At 37.1% G+C, this 18761-nt stretch overlaps 1 protein-coding gene across 1 annotated transcript; it reads left to right on the top strand.

The window, feature by feature from the left end:
- Positions 1–16797: 16797 nt before the first annotated feature.
- Positions 16798–17418, top strand: LOC113561717. The gene has a single exon (XM_026968626.1). It carries the CDS (start codon positions 16798–16800, stop codon positions 17416–17418), a length of 621 nt encoding a protein of 206 aa, XP_026824427.1.
- The last annotated feature ends 1343 nt before the right edge of the window (positions 17419–18761 follow it).

Raw genomic sequence — 18761 nt, 5'->3', positions numbered from 1 at the left:
GTCGTATACTCATGTTCGGGTTTTCTGTGAACAATTGCAGGATTCTCTCTTCCTCATTTGGGTGAGGATATATGAAACGACCATTGTATCGCCAATTGGGTAAGAGAGATCCTGTTTCTCGGGCACGGTGGATGCATCTCGTAATTACGTTTCTGGATGGATGCCGTTGATCGGGAAATCTTTCTGCGTAAATGCGTTCCGCAGCTCTGGCATTTTCTCCAGTCATCCCGTAACAAATGATCATGTTAACGAATTCCTCAGACGTAAATTAATCCATTGCACTTTATATCTGTTCACTCAATGTGTGAAAACCACGTGCGAGAAATATGCATAAAACGAAGAACATGGATTAACAATAAGCTCGCTTGCGATCTCTACTTCGATTTGCCCGTGATTCCGACTTGAATCTCTAATCAGACGATATTTGTCTCTCAACGCTGCTCGACAAATAACTCTGGCTGTTTTCTGTTTTTGGTCTATTTATCCTATTTGGCTATAGTTGGGAGTATTTTGATCTATCGCTCTTACAGTATCATTATCAACAAAGCCAGCGGTCCTCGAGAACTATGAACATCGAATATGTTTTTGTGGAGGTATTTTTTATTCTTCGTCCTTAATGACGATTATCGTACATTATTAACTATTGGCGATTTTTCGTATATTATTAATCATTGGCGAAACATGCACAGGATTCCTTGCGCAGCATCGGCGAGACGTTTCTTTCCCCGATCGAATTCTATGGACCAATGAGGCTACATTTACGCCTAACGGAATTTTTAATTCTCGTAATTTTATAACATGGCGAGAAGAAAATCCGCATGCTATTCGCATTAGCTCTTTCCAATATCGATGGAGCGTAAACGTGTGGGCAGGAATCATCGGAAATGAAATAGTAAGCTTGAGTAAATGAGTTAAATAAGACTTTTTGTTGCAATTTTACCTAAGTTTCTTGTCTTTGATTTTCAGATTGGTCCATTCTTTTTCCCGCCACGACTTAATGGGCAAATTTATTCAGATTTTCTGGAAAATCATTTGTCAATATTACTGGAAAATATTCCTTTACTTTTACGAACGCAGATGATTTTCCAGCAAGACGGGGCTCCTACTCATTTTTCGCGACAAGCACGTGAAATTTTGAACGCGCGTTTTCCGGACAGGTGGATGGGCCGTGATGGCCCAATCGCTTGGCCGGCGCGATCGCCGGATCTGAATGTATTAGATTATTTTGTTTGGGGCTACATAAAGAATTTAGTCGAGCACTGGCGGGATGGCACAGAACATGAAGTACGTGAAGCAATTATCGCGGTCTTCAATACCATCACGCCGGACATGGCGCAACGTGCAACGCGTAACATTGTTCGAAGAGTCGAACTTTGCATAGAGCAACGAGGAAGGCACTTCGAACAATTATTGCATTAAATAATGAGAGTGGATTAGGTCTATTGGAGAAACCACTTTAAGGACCGGTTTTTCAATCATGGTTTAAACTTAGATCTACGTTTAAACCATGATTGAAAAACCGGCCCTAAAAAAACGCTCCGTGCTATCTACCGCAAGGTGGTGAGGAAACGATAGATTTCCTTTCCTTTGCCTTAAAAACAATTTCTTTTACCTTAAAATAAAATTGCCACAAAATAAACTATTTTGGAAAAAAGGATATGAATCAATTATCGCTCAGCGCGGGCCCCAGCGTAACACGCTGTTTCTATCAGTCTCCAAGATAGCCGTCAGTAGGAGGACCCCCCGCGCGCCCTTGTTATTGTCAGTATCTAAGACACCCCATTCTCCCTCACCGCGCGCCGCCCAGCTCGCGGTATCAAAGAGCGCGCGGCCCTCCTACCGACCTATCTCGCTGCACGCCCGCCCTCATTCGCTTATATTTATTAATTAATAACTCCGTTAATATTGCGAAAATCGCAAAATGACATTGGACTTTTCTATTCAGCTAAGTCCAAACTACACGTCATTAACGGGTGGCACGGGGTCATCGAGACACCCTGTATATCACTGAGAAAAATATCATGGCCTATCTAATTGGATAATCCAATTAAATAGTAACAAACGGATATATCCGGTTAAATTGTATAAAAGACAAAGAAAATGATCGGACATATCCGATGAAGGTAATCGGACATATCCATCATTTAATCGGAAAAAAGAGTAACAATCGGATACACTATTTAATCGATTTATCCGATGGAAATTTTTCTCAGTGTAAGGCTTTGACTATACAGATTTAGAATAGCCACTTGTCCTTGAAGGAGCATATTCTTAATCGTATTCTGAGACGACAATTATAATATCAGTAAGAAGAGAGAGAGATGACGATAACAAAAATGTGTAAAATGTCCCTTTTTTGGTATCTGTGCAATGTCAGACGACGTCTGAGAAAGGAGATTCTGTGTCCGAAGATCACATAATAAAGATTGTAAACTATCAATTTTCTTGTTTTGACGATATTTTTGAACTCGCAGTCGGTTTATTATCTTGTTTTTCTTTTCACATGACTTGTTCAATACTTTTATGCATTTTTTAAATGTCTTTGGTGACATGGTTTCTACGTTTGCTGTTTTTACATCACCTGCGTAACGGATTTTTTTTTAAGAAGTCTCATAAAGTTCCTCTTCAAGTTGATCGACATTTTCTATTTGAATGACCGACGTATTTGCTCTAATATTCTCTGTATCAACTATGCTAAAACAATAACATTTTATATGTACAAATAGATAAAAACAAACTTACAATAAGAAGATTTAAATACATCATTTATATTCTTATGCAACATATACTGCCATTAGTACCTTACTGTCGGTGAATTTGGAAAAATTGTCGGCACAGAGTTTTGTTTCAACCGACTATTTGCAAAACCAACGGTTTCGATACTGTCTTTTTCAAAATGTAAACTGCATATCCTACTATATTTTGTGACCCGTGCTACATCTTCTTTACTATGACCAGAATTAATAAGTACTTTTATCCATTTTTCTTTAAGAACCGGATTTATTGGAAATCTATTCGATAATAACAATCTAATTAATGTATAAATATTTCTTTCACATTGTAATGTTACAATTTAAAAATACATTTAATACGTCTAATAAAATACCAAACCTTTTAACAATTGCTTTCAAATAAAAAAAGCTTTCAATTAGAAACAGATAACTAATCATTTACCCAAACATTGTTGGAAGAGTCTTGTTATGTTCTTTGACTCATTTGTATTTACTTGACTTGCAATATTTTACGAAACAATAAATTACCATTGTTTGATTCGAAATTAGAAATAATAAAAAACCGTCCTTCCTTCTTTAATTTGCTGTTCGCGCGAGCTCGAAGTGTCATGTAAGTACAGAGAGTCGCCACTTGGTCGATGAGGGCGCTTTTTATGTTCATTACATTGTTTAAAGATCGACTGGCAGTCCATGGTTATATAGTCAAAGTTGCATACATTATTTATATTGTATACATTGTCTTTTTTACTATGTATTTTCATATAGCTTCTTGCACAATGGTTGTCGCATAATGAAGAGCAAATTGGTGGTTTAAATGTGATTGTTGAAATTGACGAAGCAAAATTTGGAAGACGCAAGTATCATCGTGGACGTCTTATTACGGGTCAATGGTTATTTGGAGGAATTGAACGGCATACTGGCAGATTCTTTGTTGTTCCTGTTGAACAACGTTCATCTCAAATTTTTACGCCGATTATACTTCGTCATATTGCACCGGGTACTATTATTCATAGCGACTGCTGCAAAGCATATAATGAATTAAAAGAGCATTACACGCATCAAGTTGTGAATCATAGTGAACATTTCGTTGATCCTCATACAGGAGTTCATACACAAAATATAGAACGTGTATGGCGTGATATTCGACATGCAATACCCAAATTTGGAACTCGTAATTATCATTATGTACATTATTTGGCCGAGTTTGTATTCAAACGTACATTTTAGTACTCTGAACGTATATGTACATGTTTTGAAATAATGGCACAGTTATATCCCCTCAATGAAAATAGTACACCTGCGAATGAGGAATCATAAATTAAAATATAAATTAAAATAAAATTTTTGTTTCATTACACATTATGCTGTATAAAACAGCTTTGTTCGCTGTTTAATAAATTATATGTTTGTATAAATTAAATAATTTGTTTAATGAATAAAGCCTCGGACACATACGCTCGTTAATGTTAGGCGACAGTTGAGTGCTCGTTTTCATCCCGCTTCGCGGGAGCGATATCCACATAAAATAAATAACAAAACTTTGGAGTGAAAACTATTAAACTTCTTTTGTTAATAACTTTTTAATGAACAACGAGCGACGGCTGAAACCTTTTGAAGGTCACTCAGGAGGGTCACCTGTATAATATATGTCAAGGTCAAGGTCATCGGAGCTGACTCCCCTAAAATGCATAATTACCAAAATGAATTACATGTATAAGCATATTAAAATATTTTGTATACAATATTTCAGAAAGCGTTGAGAATGAAGAAGAACTTCTTTCCGAACCGATCAAGCCGGTTTTTGAAGAACGAGACTTAAATAAATTGGTGAGTAAATATTAAATTTAAATATATTTACATGTTTTTATATTATTTTTTCGCTGCTCATGTGAAGAGATATGGTAATGTCCTGTATTAAGTTGAAGTGAAACAATCCGTACATATGTTGTAATTAATGAAAATTAAGTTGTTGAGAATACATTTTCCTATTTTACAAACAAAAATTGATTAAATTCCACAGGATTAATTTATGATGATACACGAGTTACATTAAAAGAAGCTTTCTTATATTTTTTTAAGTATTCTATGATAAAAAATATTAAAATGCAAAACTTAAAAGTATCAAATTCTTATGTAAAAGTAAAAAAAGTTAAGAAATTTTATTGATGAAAACTTTAAACCTGAAATCTTTGTACAAGATTGTGCTTATAATGGATTTTAACAGTTAATATTGGTAAATATATCAAATATTGTTATGTGTTATGAAAACTGTCAGAAGTGTTTTAGAATAAAGAATACGATATATACATTTGGAAATACAATAGGCGTGGTCTAGTTGTAGAGCGCCAGACTCGTAACTACTGGCAACCGGATTGATTGATTTATTTGCTGTCATGAATTTTATTCTAAGCTGCATACTTCACATACCAGGTAAAGTGAAAAGATTCGTATGGAAAACTAGGCTCCATCTCCGAATAATACGTTAAACCATTGGTCTACACACACAGCTGACAAACCGTTGTGTCAAATCCTCTGCCATTACATGATAATTTTTGACAATGTTATTAAAAAACTTTATGAAGATGTCAATCTGAATATATTTGAAAAGGTTTTTGTGATTAGCCTTATGGATTATGCCAAGTTTGGCATCTCAAGGACCATGTAAAAACATTGTTTTCGAATACTTACGTAGTTAATGTATCAATTCTATTTGGAGAATTAAAATGTAAAAAAATGTTTCCATATGCAGTTTTTAGATATTTATCTGTAATATTTGTATAATACTATGGTTTTTATATATGTAATTACAACTGGATTATTATATCATACAAAGAGAGATTTTTATATCAAAATTACTATAATGTAGCTGCTAATGTATTATAATGTACTACGGACTATCAACAAAAATTATAAGTTTAAATACTATACTTAAAAACAATAAAGCAGCGCAACTTTTACACTTTCTTATAAAAATTATTATGTTACAAAGCAAACACTTATTATAATAAAAATTATTATGTTACAAAACAAACATTTGTTGAATAAAAGTGTAGTACTTAAATTATAAAATATTATAGTTTGGAAAGCTGTAACTCACTGAAAAATGGTCCAATTGCAAAAACCAAAAAACCGTTGTATTCGTCTCATTGTCAACTACAACTTTTACTTAGGGAGAAAAATCAACTTACATTTAAAAAAATGGCCGCCATAATGAAATCTCTAAAGTGGCGCCATCTACAATTAAATTGATGATATCATCATCCTGCCCCCTCGAAGCCACACAACTTTTGTCTGAAACATTTTGTTCTCAAATTAAAAATAAATAAGTTTTTAGGAGTGGAAAATTAAAATGACGTGTATAATATACAGGGTGTAACAAAAAGATAGGGACAAACTTTGTGTGCTTGTAGGGGAGGGCGATATAAGTAATTTGAGTATAGGAATGTATGTCCGCTGAAGCCTCGTTTCCGTGCTACACGGTTGTAAAGTTGCCTAAATTTCCTGTGTTGGTAAACTGCCTTTTCGCTAAAAGTTATCAAAAAATTTTATTTGAGAAAGCTACTCAAAATTAAAAATCAGGCCCGTATACTAAATTTTGAAGTAATTGGCCTACTTTGATGTTTGCTTTTTTACACTAACAAGGGAACATTGCGATCCCGAAAATTCTGATTTTGATGAAACTTTACACACATGTAGAGGGGGTGTCTACATGACTTTAGAAATTTTCAGTTGATGCCCAAATACGGTTTTAAGAGGTGGAACCACTCTTCAAATGTAAGCCGCCTTTTTACTTTTCTCGAAAAGTATTCGAAATGTCAAAAAATGTTTTATACAAAAGTTTAATGGTAAAAACGCTCCTATTTAATGAAGTTTATAAAATTAAAAAACAAAATTTTTACGTAAATTTTTGAAATAATTGTTTTAAAAAATTTTATTTATGTCATTAAATAGATATTTGTACCATGGAACTTTTGAATAAAACATTTTTTGACATTTCGAATACTTTTCGAGAAAAGTAAAAAGGCGGCTTACATTTGAAGAGTGGTTCCACCTCTTAAAACCGTTTTTGGGCATCAACTGAAAATTTCTAAATTCATGTAGACACCCCCTCTACATGTGTGTAAAGTTTCATCAAAATCAGAATTTTCGGGATCGCAATGTTCCCTTGTTAGTGTAAAAAAGCAAACATCAAAGTAGGCCAATTACTTCAAAATTTAGTATACGGGCCTGATTTTTAATTTTGAGTAGCTTTCTCAAACAAAATTTTTTGATAACTTTTAGCGAAAAGGCAGTTTACCAACACAGGAAATTTAGGCAACTCTACAACCGTGTAGTACGGAAACGAGGCTTCAGCGGACATGCATTCCTATACTCAAATTACTTGTATCGACCTCCCCTACAAGCACACAAAGTTTGTCCCTATCTTTTTGTTACACCCTGTATATATTATTAGCTATATTATATATATACAGGGTGTTAAATTTCAAAAGTAACAGGTGGAATATCTCGTAAACAATGCATTTTAGAAAAAAATGTTTCCTACAAAAGTTGTAGGGTTTCGGAGGGAACATAACAATAATATTCATATAACCTTGGGCGGCGTCTCCGAGGTCAAGTGGAGGTGAGAATGAATTTTTTAAATGGAAACCCATATTTTTTATTATTACATCTTTTTCTACTAATTAATTTGAACAACTTTTGTCTAAAGCATTTTTTATTTACCTAATATTTTTAAGATATTCAAGAAAAACTTTATAACTCTTTCAACATTCAGTTTACGATATTGAAGATTAAATGACGGAACGAAAGGACTCAGAAAAGAAAAAATAAAATAATTAATGAAGCAAATAAGAAATAGACTTTATTAATAAATCTTCATTCAAAAATGAAAGAATTTGGTTGACTTCGTTACTTTTTCTAAAAATTCATTTTGCAAAAATTCTTTCATTTTTGAATGAAGATTTATTAATAAAGTCTATTTCTTATTTGCTTCATTAATTATTTTATTTTTTCTTTTCTGAGTCCTTTCGTTCCGTCATTTAATCTTCAATATCGTAAACTGAATGTTGAAAGAGTTATAAAGTTTTTCTTGAATATCTTAAAAATATTAGGTAAATAAAAAATGCTTTAGACAAAAGTTGTTCAAATTAATTAGTAGAAAAAGATGTAATAATAAAAAATATAGGTTTCCATTTAAAAAATTCATTCTCACCTCCACTTGACCTTGGAGGCGCCGCCCAAGGTTATATGAATATTACTGTTATGTTCCCTCCGAAACCCTATAACTTTTGTAGGAAACATTTTTTTCTAAAATGCATTGTTTACGAGATATTCCACCTGTTACGTTTGAAATTTAACACCCTGTATATATATATATTGTTGTGTCCGGGTTGGCCACCCGGTGCAATACCGCCGGTCGTCTCAGCTGAGAGTCGGCTGCAAGACAGAAGACGCGAATCTCCGAGCGACGGATAATAAACAAGACGGAACAACGAGGTGAAGCTCAGCTGCTATTCCAGCTGGACGTGTCGCCAACCGCTCCGATAATTGCACAGATTATACATCTGACATCATTAGAATAAAGTTTCTGCTTTTCTCTAATACGCGAGTGTTATTTCCGCGAGCGTGCGAGTGATAGCGAGTGAGTGAGCGGAAGCGTGTGTGAAGCTGCGGACACGTAACAATACACACACACACACACACACACACACACACACACACACACACACACACACACACACACACACATACATACAGGGTGTCCCAGACCTACCGTATAAGCCGTGAATGGTAGATTCCTGAGTTCATTTGGAGACGAAAATTCTAATGCCAAATTGTCGAGGCTGCTATAGTTTTTAAACGGGAAAGGTTTAAAGTTTACCAATAAGCTTGTCAAAATTTCGCGCGCTCAGGGACATCGCATATCAAAAGGACCCTTCCACATCACTTCACTCAACTCGATAGAAACATGTTAATGTGTTCGAGTGTTAACTCGAAATTATTATTCACTTTATTTCTTTGTACACTGTTGACAAGACCGACGAATATCAGGATGATAATAGTTTCTAAATTTTCATACGGAAACGTGATGCGCGTCGAACAAAGCATTCGTGCGAAGCGTGCAACGAATAAATGATGTTTTTTCTGTGATGAGAGAAACTCTATACGATCGGTATGAAGTTTTTTAAACCTTTCCCGTTTAAAAACTATAGCAGCCTCGACGTTTTGGCATTAGAATTTTCGTCTCCAAATGAACTCAGGAATCTACCATTCACGGCTTATACGGTAGGTCTGGGACACCCTGTATGTGTGTGTGTGTGTGTGTGTGTGTGTATATTGCAACTAATAAAAACTGTTTTTTCACATCGACAAGAAATTTCGAATGTTCTTTTATAATTAAAGCAAATTTCTTAAGAAAGTGAAGGTGACCTTCACGTAACTGTAACAACGTCATTCAAGGTCATTCATACCAATACTACTACGTAATGCTAATGCTGACGGTAAACAGTAAAATCCCAACAAACAATTTCAGTGTCTGTTATAAAGCGAGTTATCATTGGTCCGCCAAAGGTTGAACCTAAGTTTTCTGGATAAGGAGGGCGTTTTTAAAACAAATGTTTCGAACAAAAGTTACTTACTTTTCGACGGGAAATCAAAATATGCAATAAAAAAGGGGGGTTCCATTTAAGAAATTGAAGGTGACCTTCATGTATCTTTAACAATGCCATTCAAGGTCATACCAATATTACTACTTAATGCGCCACTTAAAACCCTACAACTTTTGTATAAAACATTTTTCATGAAAATACATATTGTTCGAAGAAAGAGAAGTATCAGGCTCTTTCTTCGAATATATATATATATATATATATATATATATATATCGAATAACACTATATATATATAGTGTTAGCTCGCTTTGTTCTCTTATCCTCGCAAATTCTCTCAACTTCTCGCAAGTGCCTTCCTCGTTCACGTCTCTCACACTTCTTTGTCTTCCACTCCTCAGCTGCGTTCGATAACGCCACTCTAGTTGAAATTTTATTTAGTCAGAGTGGAGGTATAGTATGTCACCCGAGTGTCTTCGGTTTTGAACGTATAGTGCGACGCACTAACGTATATGTTTTTTCCTAACTTGTTGTTAGTTCAGTGAGAAGTTATTTTTATCATTATACGTATTATTATGGATATAGTAAAAAAGAAGATAGTAATTTCAAGTTTAAATATATTAAGGGGATCCTGGAGTGGCCAGTGAACTTCGTCGCGGCATCTGTGTTACCGACGGAGCAAATGAGTTTTTTTAATAAATCTTTTCAATGATTGCAAAAAATGAAAAATCCTTTTGTACGATGAAAGAAATCCTTTTGCACGATATCAAGAACCTATTCTTGTGATCTGTTTTACTCTTTCACGCAAATCGTATGCACCAAAAGTTTTGCAGAAACGTATCTTTTTTACTACGCGTGAAAACTTATTTTTAAAAGCGCCCTAATAATCCTTTATTCTATCCCGAGTCGGGGTCATCCATATTTTGTATGTACAAAGTACATAACTTTTACATTAAGCAAATTATTGTACGAGGTGAGGCAAGAAGCCGATAACAAAACTGTAATTTTCGAGCTTTTTTCCGTTTTTGACATTAAGTCGAGTGGCCACCACTGCGTTACTGTTTCTACTTTATTCGTGGAAAAGGATTTTTTATTCTGTATGATCAATAAAAAGTATAGCTTATGGAAAAATAACCAATTTCGTCGGTAATACAGACGACTCCAGGATCCCCTTAACGGTCCAATGACAATTAGTAGCTTGGGAAAGTCTAAATATTTTGTTTGTTTTAAGGACGACTATAGTAAATTTCGACGCATCTTTTTCTTAAGAAATAAAGACGAGGTGTGTAAAGTCCTGGAACAATTTTTGAATGAGGCCGCAACGAATGGACATACTGTGAAGAGGTTCCGGTGTGATGGAGGTAAAGAATTTGACAACAAGGATGTTGCCGCGCTTCTTCGAAAACAAGGAATTGAACAGTTAATTCCACCTCCGTACACTCCGCAACTCAACGGATCAGCAGAACGAGAAAATCGGACGCTAGTGGAGGCAGCTCGCTCTATGCTGAACTCCACTGATCTACCTCAAAACGTTTGGGCTGAAGCTTGTTCCACAGCAACATACGTATTGAATCATACAGGAAAATCTTCAGTGAATGAAAAAACTCCATATGAACTTTGGTATGGATGTGAATTAACTAGTTTGAATCATTTACGGATTTTCGGTACGGAATGTTATGTACAGTCATAGGCACAGAGGTTGCGACACTTTTTTTACCTGAGTTTATGAACACGCAATCAAATTCAGGATGCGAATCACTGTGACGCGCACATGTAACTGTGTTACACATGTATACGCAAATTTGACAACTTCATGATCGTTCATCGAGTAGGCGCGCGTCACAGTGATTCGCATCCTGAATTTGATTGCGTGTTCATAAACTCAGTTAAAAAAAAGTGTCGTAACCTCTGTGCCTATGACTGTACACGTTCCGAAGCAACTTCGAAGCAAGTTTGATGATAAAGCTGTACTTGGACACATCGTGGGATATGTAAACGAACGAGATGACCCATACAGCACAAGATCGTTCTATGATCATTTATAGAATAATATCGGAGAATGTTTAGAATATTCTCATATAATGCTTCAGAGTTTCTGTGAACCTTCCATGGAACATTTGAAGTAGACAAAAACTCACATTCTCTGAATGTTCTATAAATATTCTGTAACATATTCTATGAACATTTTGCGTCTGTTTATGGACTGTTTCTATAGGATATTCTATATAGGATATTCTAGGAATATTGTGGGAAATATTATAAGAAATAAAATATTATAAGAATATTCATTGAAATATCATTAGAATATTCTGAGTACTTACCAAATAACATACCAATAACATTTAGAACATTTGTGGAACTATTTATGAATATTCTTTTCGAATATTCTTAGAATATATGGAAATCATGTTAGAATATTCTCCGAATATTTTGTGCTGTATGGGGAATATCGAATATGGATTCCTTCAGCAAATAAAATTGTATGTTCCCATGATGTTCGTTGTAAGCTTGAAGTTATTTGCAATTTGCGCAATAACAACTTAGAAATAGAATTAAAGGATTCTGAATCTCAAACTGAAGCATGGAACAAGAATGAATCAAGAATAATAAGTTGAGAATCATTGGAGGATCCATCTAGTGAAGAAGATTACAATACGGCGTCAAATGGTGAAGAAGAGACTTCAAATCAGGAGAAAGCGAGCTCTGCATTAGAAAGTAGAAGCCAACGTCAAAGGAAGAAACCTTTTTGGATGACAAGTGGCGAGTATGTTTGTTTAGCGCTTCAACCGAGTACATTTGACGAAGCCATGAAGTCAGATGACAAAAATAATTGGTTGAAAGCAATGCATGAAGAACTTGATTCGTTAAAGGAAAATAACGTTTGGGAATTGGTGGAAAGACCAGCTCATGCTAAAGTAATCCAAAATAAATGGGTATTACGCACTAAAGAATCAACCAACAGCGAAGTACGCTATAAAGCTCGTCTGGTAGCAAAAGGCTATGTTCAACAACCTGGAGTGGTCTACGACGAAATATTTAGTCCCGTTGCTCGTTACGACACGGTAAGAACGCTGTTGGCTATAGCTGCAATTAAGAAGATGAAGTTGAAGCAATTCGACGTGAAAACTGCTTTTTTGTATGGTCAAATTGATGAAGAAATATATCTCGAACAACCAGCAGGATTCGAAGATGGCACTGGCAGAGTTTGCCGTTTACGAAGAAGCCTCTGTGGATTAAAGCAATCTCCTAGATCATGGAATAAGCGGTTTACTGAAGTAATGAACAGAGCTGGATTTCAAGGTAGTGTAGGCGTACACGCATTATTACTTTTATTTTATTTTGTATCTCCCGCGAAGACGACCGACGATGGCGTAATCTCTCGCGGATCGCAGCGAACTATTATTTAGCGACTCGGCAGGAGCTTTTGTTTTAAGGAGAAGAAGCCCGAGGCGCGAAGACGCGAGGCGCGAGTAGTCGTAGCATGGAAGTGCGTTCCGCTTAAAAACGGTGCTGCTCGTAAGCTGCTATAGGGTTGTTCGTACAAAAAACACGTGATAGTCGTAGCAATCGGTTATGTAATTTTTTCAACGATGCTAAACCTTTCGTAAAATTTAAAATTGATTAATAAAATAGATTCACACTTTAGTAAAAAGCAATTTCCATTATGATGTAAAAATTGTTATAATACCAATGACCAATTAATTCTTAATTTTTAATCAAAAATTATTGCTTGCTAAATGTAATTAAATATATAAATTAAGTCATTGAGAACGCATAGCGAGCGAGTCGCACGAAAAAAGAATAAACGTGCCATCTTGACAAAAAGCATTGACATTGTGTGTATTTCTTCGGGTTCCTCAGTTGTAGAAGTGGAATCAGGAAGCACCCCCCCACAGTTTCAGAAGTGGGATAAAGATCGGGATCGGGATCGAAGGGTCGAGATCAGATCGAAGAAGTCGAATCGGTTGTGAGATTCGAAGGATCGGGTAAAACGCGATCGAGGCAAGATTATCCGCGGATTTTCTCGGTAGTGTCCGGATATCTGCGTGTGCCATCGTAGCGTTCGACGTGTGGCGTCGCGAAAGTTTTACTATGGTGTGACGGTACATTGACGACCGACGTAATTGTATCGCATCGGTCACCGACATTTTGGACAGTGGTGTACGTTATAGTTACCCCATACGAGACCATGGAGAAAGTGTTGAGATATAAGGTGACGCAATTGAAAGACATTTTGAAAGAATTGAACCTGCCAGCTACCGGTACGAAGGTCGAATTGATTGCCCGGCTAACAACGGTGGATCCCGAAACATTGGCCGAGACGCTCAGTATCTTCGAGGCGGGCGCCATGACAGTCGATGTGGAAGACGAAGCGGCAGCGCGACAAGGAGATGCCGCCATTACGAGTGTTGATCACGGGATCGGCGAACGGATGGATCGGTTAGAGAGCAGGAACGACATCGGCGCAAATAATTTGATACAGAGAGAGCTCGATTTGTTGAGACGAGAAAACGCTTTGCTGCAAAGAGAATTACGATGGGCAGAACGTAATGACAGTGGCGTAGCAACAAATGCGCCACGCACGCCGGCCCCCCCAGTGGTACGCATAAGAGACATTAGTGATATGCTCGCCGATTTCAATGGCGACAAGGATACCTTCGATACGTGGAAGGGACAAGCCGAAATCTTACGTACGACGTATCAGTTGACCGAAGACGTTATGAAGATGTTGCTGAGCTCACGTTTGAAGGGCAAGGCACAAGAATGGTATCATTCGACGTCAACACATCTTCAATTGTCAGTTGATGAATTATTTGAGCGTATGGATCGACTATTCAATCAGAGGCGAACTAGACTGGAATTGAGACGCAGTTTCGAGAAACGGATGTGGCAAGCAGGCGAAAACTTCTCCACGTATTTGCATGTTGAAAGTAAGAAATTAATTCGAACTTAGCGGCAATTTTGAGCTGATCCGGACGATAAGGTAGATACGAAAAATAGAGCGGAGACTCGGTAACGCGGATTCGACTCTTTCTCTTGTCGAGCAACCGGCGTAGAAAACGGACGTGCACATACGAGCGAGCGAGCGAGCGAACAATAGCGTGGATCCATGCAACCGAATCTATTAATTGAGCGACTTTCAAGATAAGTAAAAGGATATTCAGATTGTTAAGTAAGGAAGGAACTTTCAGAATACATTGATTATTGATTCATACACGATTAGTTTTGTTGGTTTTTCGATGAAGAAAACTACGGACTGAATGTTCCTTTCTCACGTATTAATATACCCAGTAAGTAAACTGTCAGCAGTATGTCGACAGATTGGCAGCAGAATAATGCAACAAATCCGGTACCATCTGTGTCCGCATTAAGATTGTGTTCTGCCAGCAGATCTTGCTCATAACATGATCTGACAGCAGATTGGCGGCAGAAACCGAACAGAGCCTGCCGACTTAACTTGGCGGCAGATTGGCGGCAGAAATAGAGCAGGATCTGCGCAGTGTAATTGGCAGCAGATTGGGAGCAGAAATCGAGCAGGCTCTGCGAGAAAGTGCCGTAGTAGTACAAATTTATATATTGGAGCACTATTGGTTAACAATATAAATCTAATTTTTTATATTGGACATAGATTAATCTTAATTTGATTAAATGGGCAAATTTAATGCCTTCAGATTGCTTGCGGCGTGTGTGGACGTTGTCCATGAGAACCCCTGTGCCGCAAGTGCAAAAATTCTTAGAAAAATTAATATTATCATGCCATTAACTTATATACCTGTCAGGCTAAATCTTAACGTTGAGTAAATTCGACATGTTCACCACCTAGCGGTGCGGAGCGAAAACGCATATTCCTAGCCGTGTAAATTTGAATAGTGTCAAAAGCTGCAGATCCTGTTCGGTTTCTGCCGCCAACCTGGCGCCAGGTTATGTCGGCAGGCTCTGTTCGGTTTCTGTCGCCAGTCTGCTGCCACTATACTGCGCAGATCCTGCTCTATTTCTGCCGCCACTCTGCCGCCAAGTTAAGTCGGCAGGCTCTGTTCGGTTTCTGCCGCCAATCTGCTGTCAGATCATGTTATGAGCAAGATCTGCTGGCAGAACACAATCTTAATGTGGACACAGATGGTACCGGATTTGTTGCATTATTCTGATTGAATCTGCTGCCAATCTGTCGGCATACTGCTGACAGTGTGCCTACTCGGTGGATTTTATACCCAATCTGTGGCCTCTCTGCTCACATATTCTGTCGAACAGACATTGGTAAAATCTGTACGCGCAGGTTTGGCTGACTGGGATATTATTTTTCTTATGATTATGAAATGCGTATAGCTGATTCGCTTCATTTTTGTTTATTTTGTTTGTAATGCTTATGTAACTGATCACGAAATACATTTACTTGTTTCTTTCAAGAACACACAAATCTATTTTTATCAATTTTGCCAATCTACCACTACAAATTGCAACAGGTTATGGGACAAAGTGCTCAAATAGTAACTAAAAATTGATAGAAGATAGTTAAAAGGCACTCTAGTAAAAAGAAAGTATTAAAACTAATTATTAGTAATAGAACAAAGAGAAGTAAGCAACAAAGAGCATTGTGTGTTGGTGAAAGAGGGTAAACAGGCAGGCATAAGGTCGAGAAAAAAAGGATCATAATAGGTAATGGTCAAAGGTGCGTGGTAATATTATTCGCGGAATCGAGAGTAACGCTGCGGCTAAATAGCGTATTAAGGAAATAATAAATTGATCGAGTGATAAAGCAGTAACCGATAAAGGTGACATAAAGCTGAGCGAAGATATCGATAAGTATCGAGCGAGATCGCGAGTTGACAGGTTGCGGTTAGATTGCCCGTGATCGCGGTAGTGATAAGAGAGCGCGTGTGGCGTAAAGTAAAGTAGCGTAAAGTAAAGGAAAGTAAAGTAAAGTAAAGTAAAGTAAAGTAAAATAAAGTAAAGTAAAGTAAAGTAAAGTAAAGTAAAGCAAGGAAAAGTAAAGTAACGAGAGTAGAGTAAATAGGAAAAAATTTTTTCACGATGTCGAAAAACTTAACGGAAGACACCGCTTGCATAGAGCAATTGGCCGATTCAGAAAACTTTCCAGTATGGAAATTTCAGTTAAATATATTGTTTTGCTCGAATGATCTTCACGAAATAGTGCACGCTGACGCTGGAGAAAACCTGCGCGATGCTGCCTGGAGAAAGACGCTATTGCCCAAAAGATAATAGTGACAACAGTAGAGAAGAAACCAATGATACACATAATGAATTGTAACACGGCACGAGAGATGTGGAGGAAGATTTGTACCATATATGAAAGGGACAACGAACAGCAGAAGTGCAGCCTCCTGCAAACATTTTACACATTGTCGCTGGATAAAGGTACGGATGTAGCATCATACGTAAGTAAACTAAAGAATATTGCTACTAAACTTGAAGCCTTAGAAGCAAAAATAGACGAGGATATGATTATCTCAAAGATACTGGCAACTTTACCTCTGAGTTTCAAGTATTTTGCTAGTGCGTGGGAATCCACTGCTAAGAGAGACAGGACGTTGGATAATCTCACGGCGCGACTCATAGCCGAGAAGATGAGAAGTGCAGAAAGTCAAACCGAAGAGAAAGCGGTGGCATTCAGGGCGACGAATAGGAAATGCCATAAGTGTCACAAATCAGGACATATAGCAAAAGACTGCAGAGTAAAAACACACACAAATAACATAGAAGTTCGATGCTTCAAATGCAACAAGACTGGTCACATAGCGAGATCGTGTAACAACAAGAAGGAGAAGATTGAAACGTTCTGCAACATCTGCAAGAGAAATAATTATGTTGATAAAGACTGCTTCTATAGGAAGAAGAAAGAAGGAAAGCAGGATGACACAGATAAAGTTTCATTCCTGGCGAAAGGAATGGAATCAAGTGAAATCTGGATAGTAGATTCTGGATCGACTTCTAATATGACAAACAAAAAAGATTACCTCAGGAATTATGAAGAGGATAAATCGACAATAGGAGTAGCGAAGATGCAGAGACGATGGTTGCACATGGAAAAGGATCCATCGAGTTTGAAAATTGCAGGCTGAAAGAGGTAACGTATGTACCGGAGCTGAGTGCAAACTTACTGTCAGTGCACGCCATCATGGAAAGCGGAAGAGAAGTAAATTTTACAAAAGGAGAAGTAAAAATAAACCTACGCAATAAGACTATATTGACGGGACAAAAGATGAATAATGGTTTGTTTCAGATTAAACTAAAACCGATAGAACAGGAAAAATCGTGTCTAGCCAACGACAAGATGAACACAGCGGAAATGTGACACAGAAAACTCGGTCACATTAGTAAGAGGAATCTGCAAATGCTACAAACGATGAGTGAAGGATTGAAGCTGACGAACTCACAGTTGGAGAAATTAAATGATGTATGCGATACGTGTCAGAAGGCGAAACAGACCAGATTAAAATTTGCTGATTCAAGGGAAAGAGCAACAAGGCCCTTGCAAATTATACACACGGACGTGTGTGGCCCGATAAATCCAGCAACGTGGGACGGCTATAGATATTTCGTCACATTCCTTGACGATTACACGCATTATACTATGGTGTTTTTGATTAAAACCAAAGATGAAGTTCCGATGAAGATAAAACAGTACACGGAAAGAGTGGAAGCTAAATGGAATAAAAAAATTTCAAAAATTAGATGCGACAACGGAAAGGAGTTCATCAACAGTCAAGTCATGACATGGAGTAAAGAAAAAGGCATAGAAATTGATACAACCGTGCCGTACACTCCACACAGTTAAATGGAAGAGCCGAAAGGTTGAACCGAACTTTGATGGAAAAGGTGAGAGCACTGCTTTTTGACTCGGGAATGAAGAAGCAGATGTGGGGAGAAGCCTTATATACGTCTATCTACTAAATAGATCTCCGACGGACTCACTTAAAACTACCCCATATGAAATGTGGGAAAAGAAGAAATCTGACCTGAAGAATCTACAGTTATTTGGCTGCGAAGCATACGCAAAAGTACTGGAACCAATTAAGAAACTGGATCAAAGAAGTAAAAGATATGTATTCATCGGATATGCACCCACAGGTTACAGACTCTGGAGTGAAGAGAAACAGAAAATAAAAATAGCTCGAGATGTGAAGTTTGGAATGAGAACACACAAGAAGACAAAAGAAACACACAAAAGAAAGTGGATAGATTTGTTAAGTGAAAAAGAGACAAACTCACTGGCTGAATCGAGCTCAGAAGAGGAATGGGAACAAGCAAACGAAGAAGAGAACACAGAAGAAATAGAAGAGGATTCAGAAGACATAACACATCATCAGGAAGATAATGAAATGGACGTCAGGGAAGTCAGAAGATCGACCAGAGATAGAAAACAGATATACGGATTTCGTAATGCTTACGTACAAAGAAGCTA

The sequence above is a fragment of the Ooceraea biroi genome, chromosome 3 (assembly GCF_003672135.1).
Source record: "Ooceraea biroi isolate clonal line C1 chromosome 3, Obir_v5.4, whole genome shotgun sequence".
Lineage (NCBI taxonomy): Eukaryota > Metazoa > Arthropoda > Insecta > Hymenoptera > Formicidae > Ooceraea > Ooceraea biroi.
The sequence above is the reverse complement of the archived record's forward strand: the minus strand, read 5'-3'. Positions and strand labels throughout refer to the sequence as shown.

Bases quoted from the DNA above. Each gene is read 5' to 3' on its own strand.
- LOC113561717 (XM_026968626.1), top strand. From the start codon at position 16,798: ATGATTATCTCAAAGATACTGGCAACTTTACCTCTGAGTTTCAAGTAT.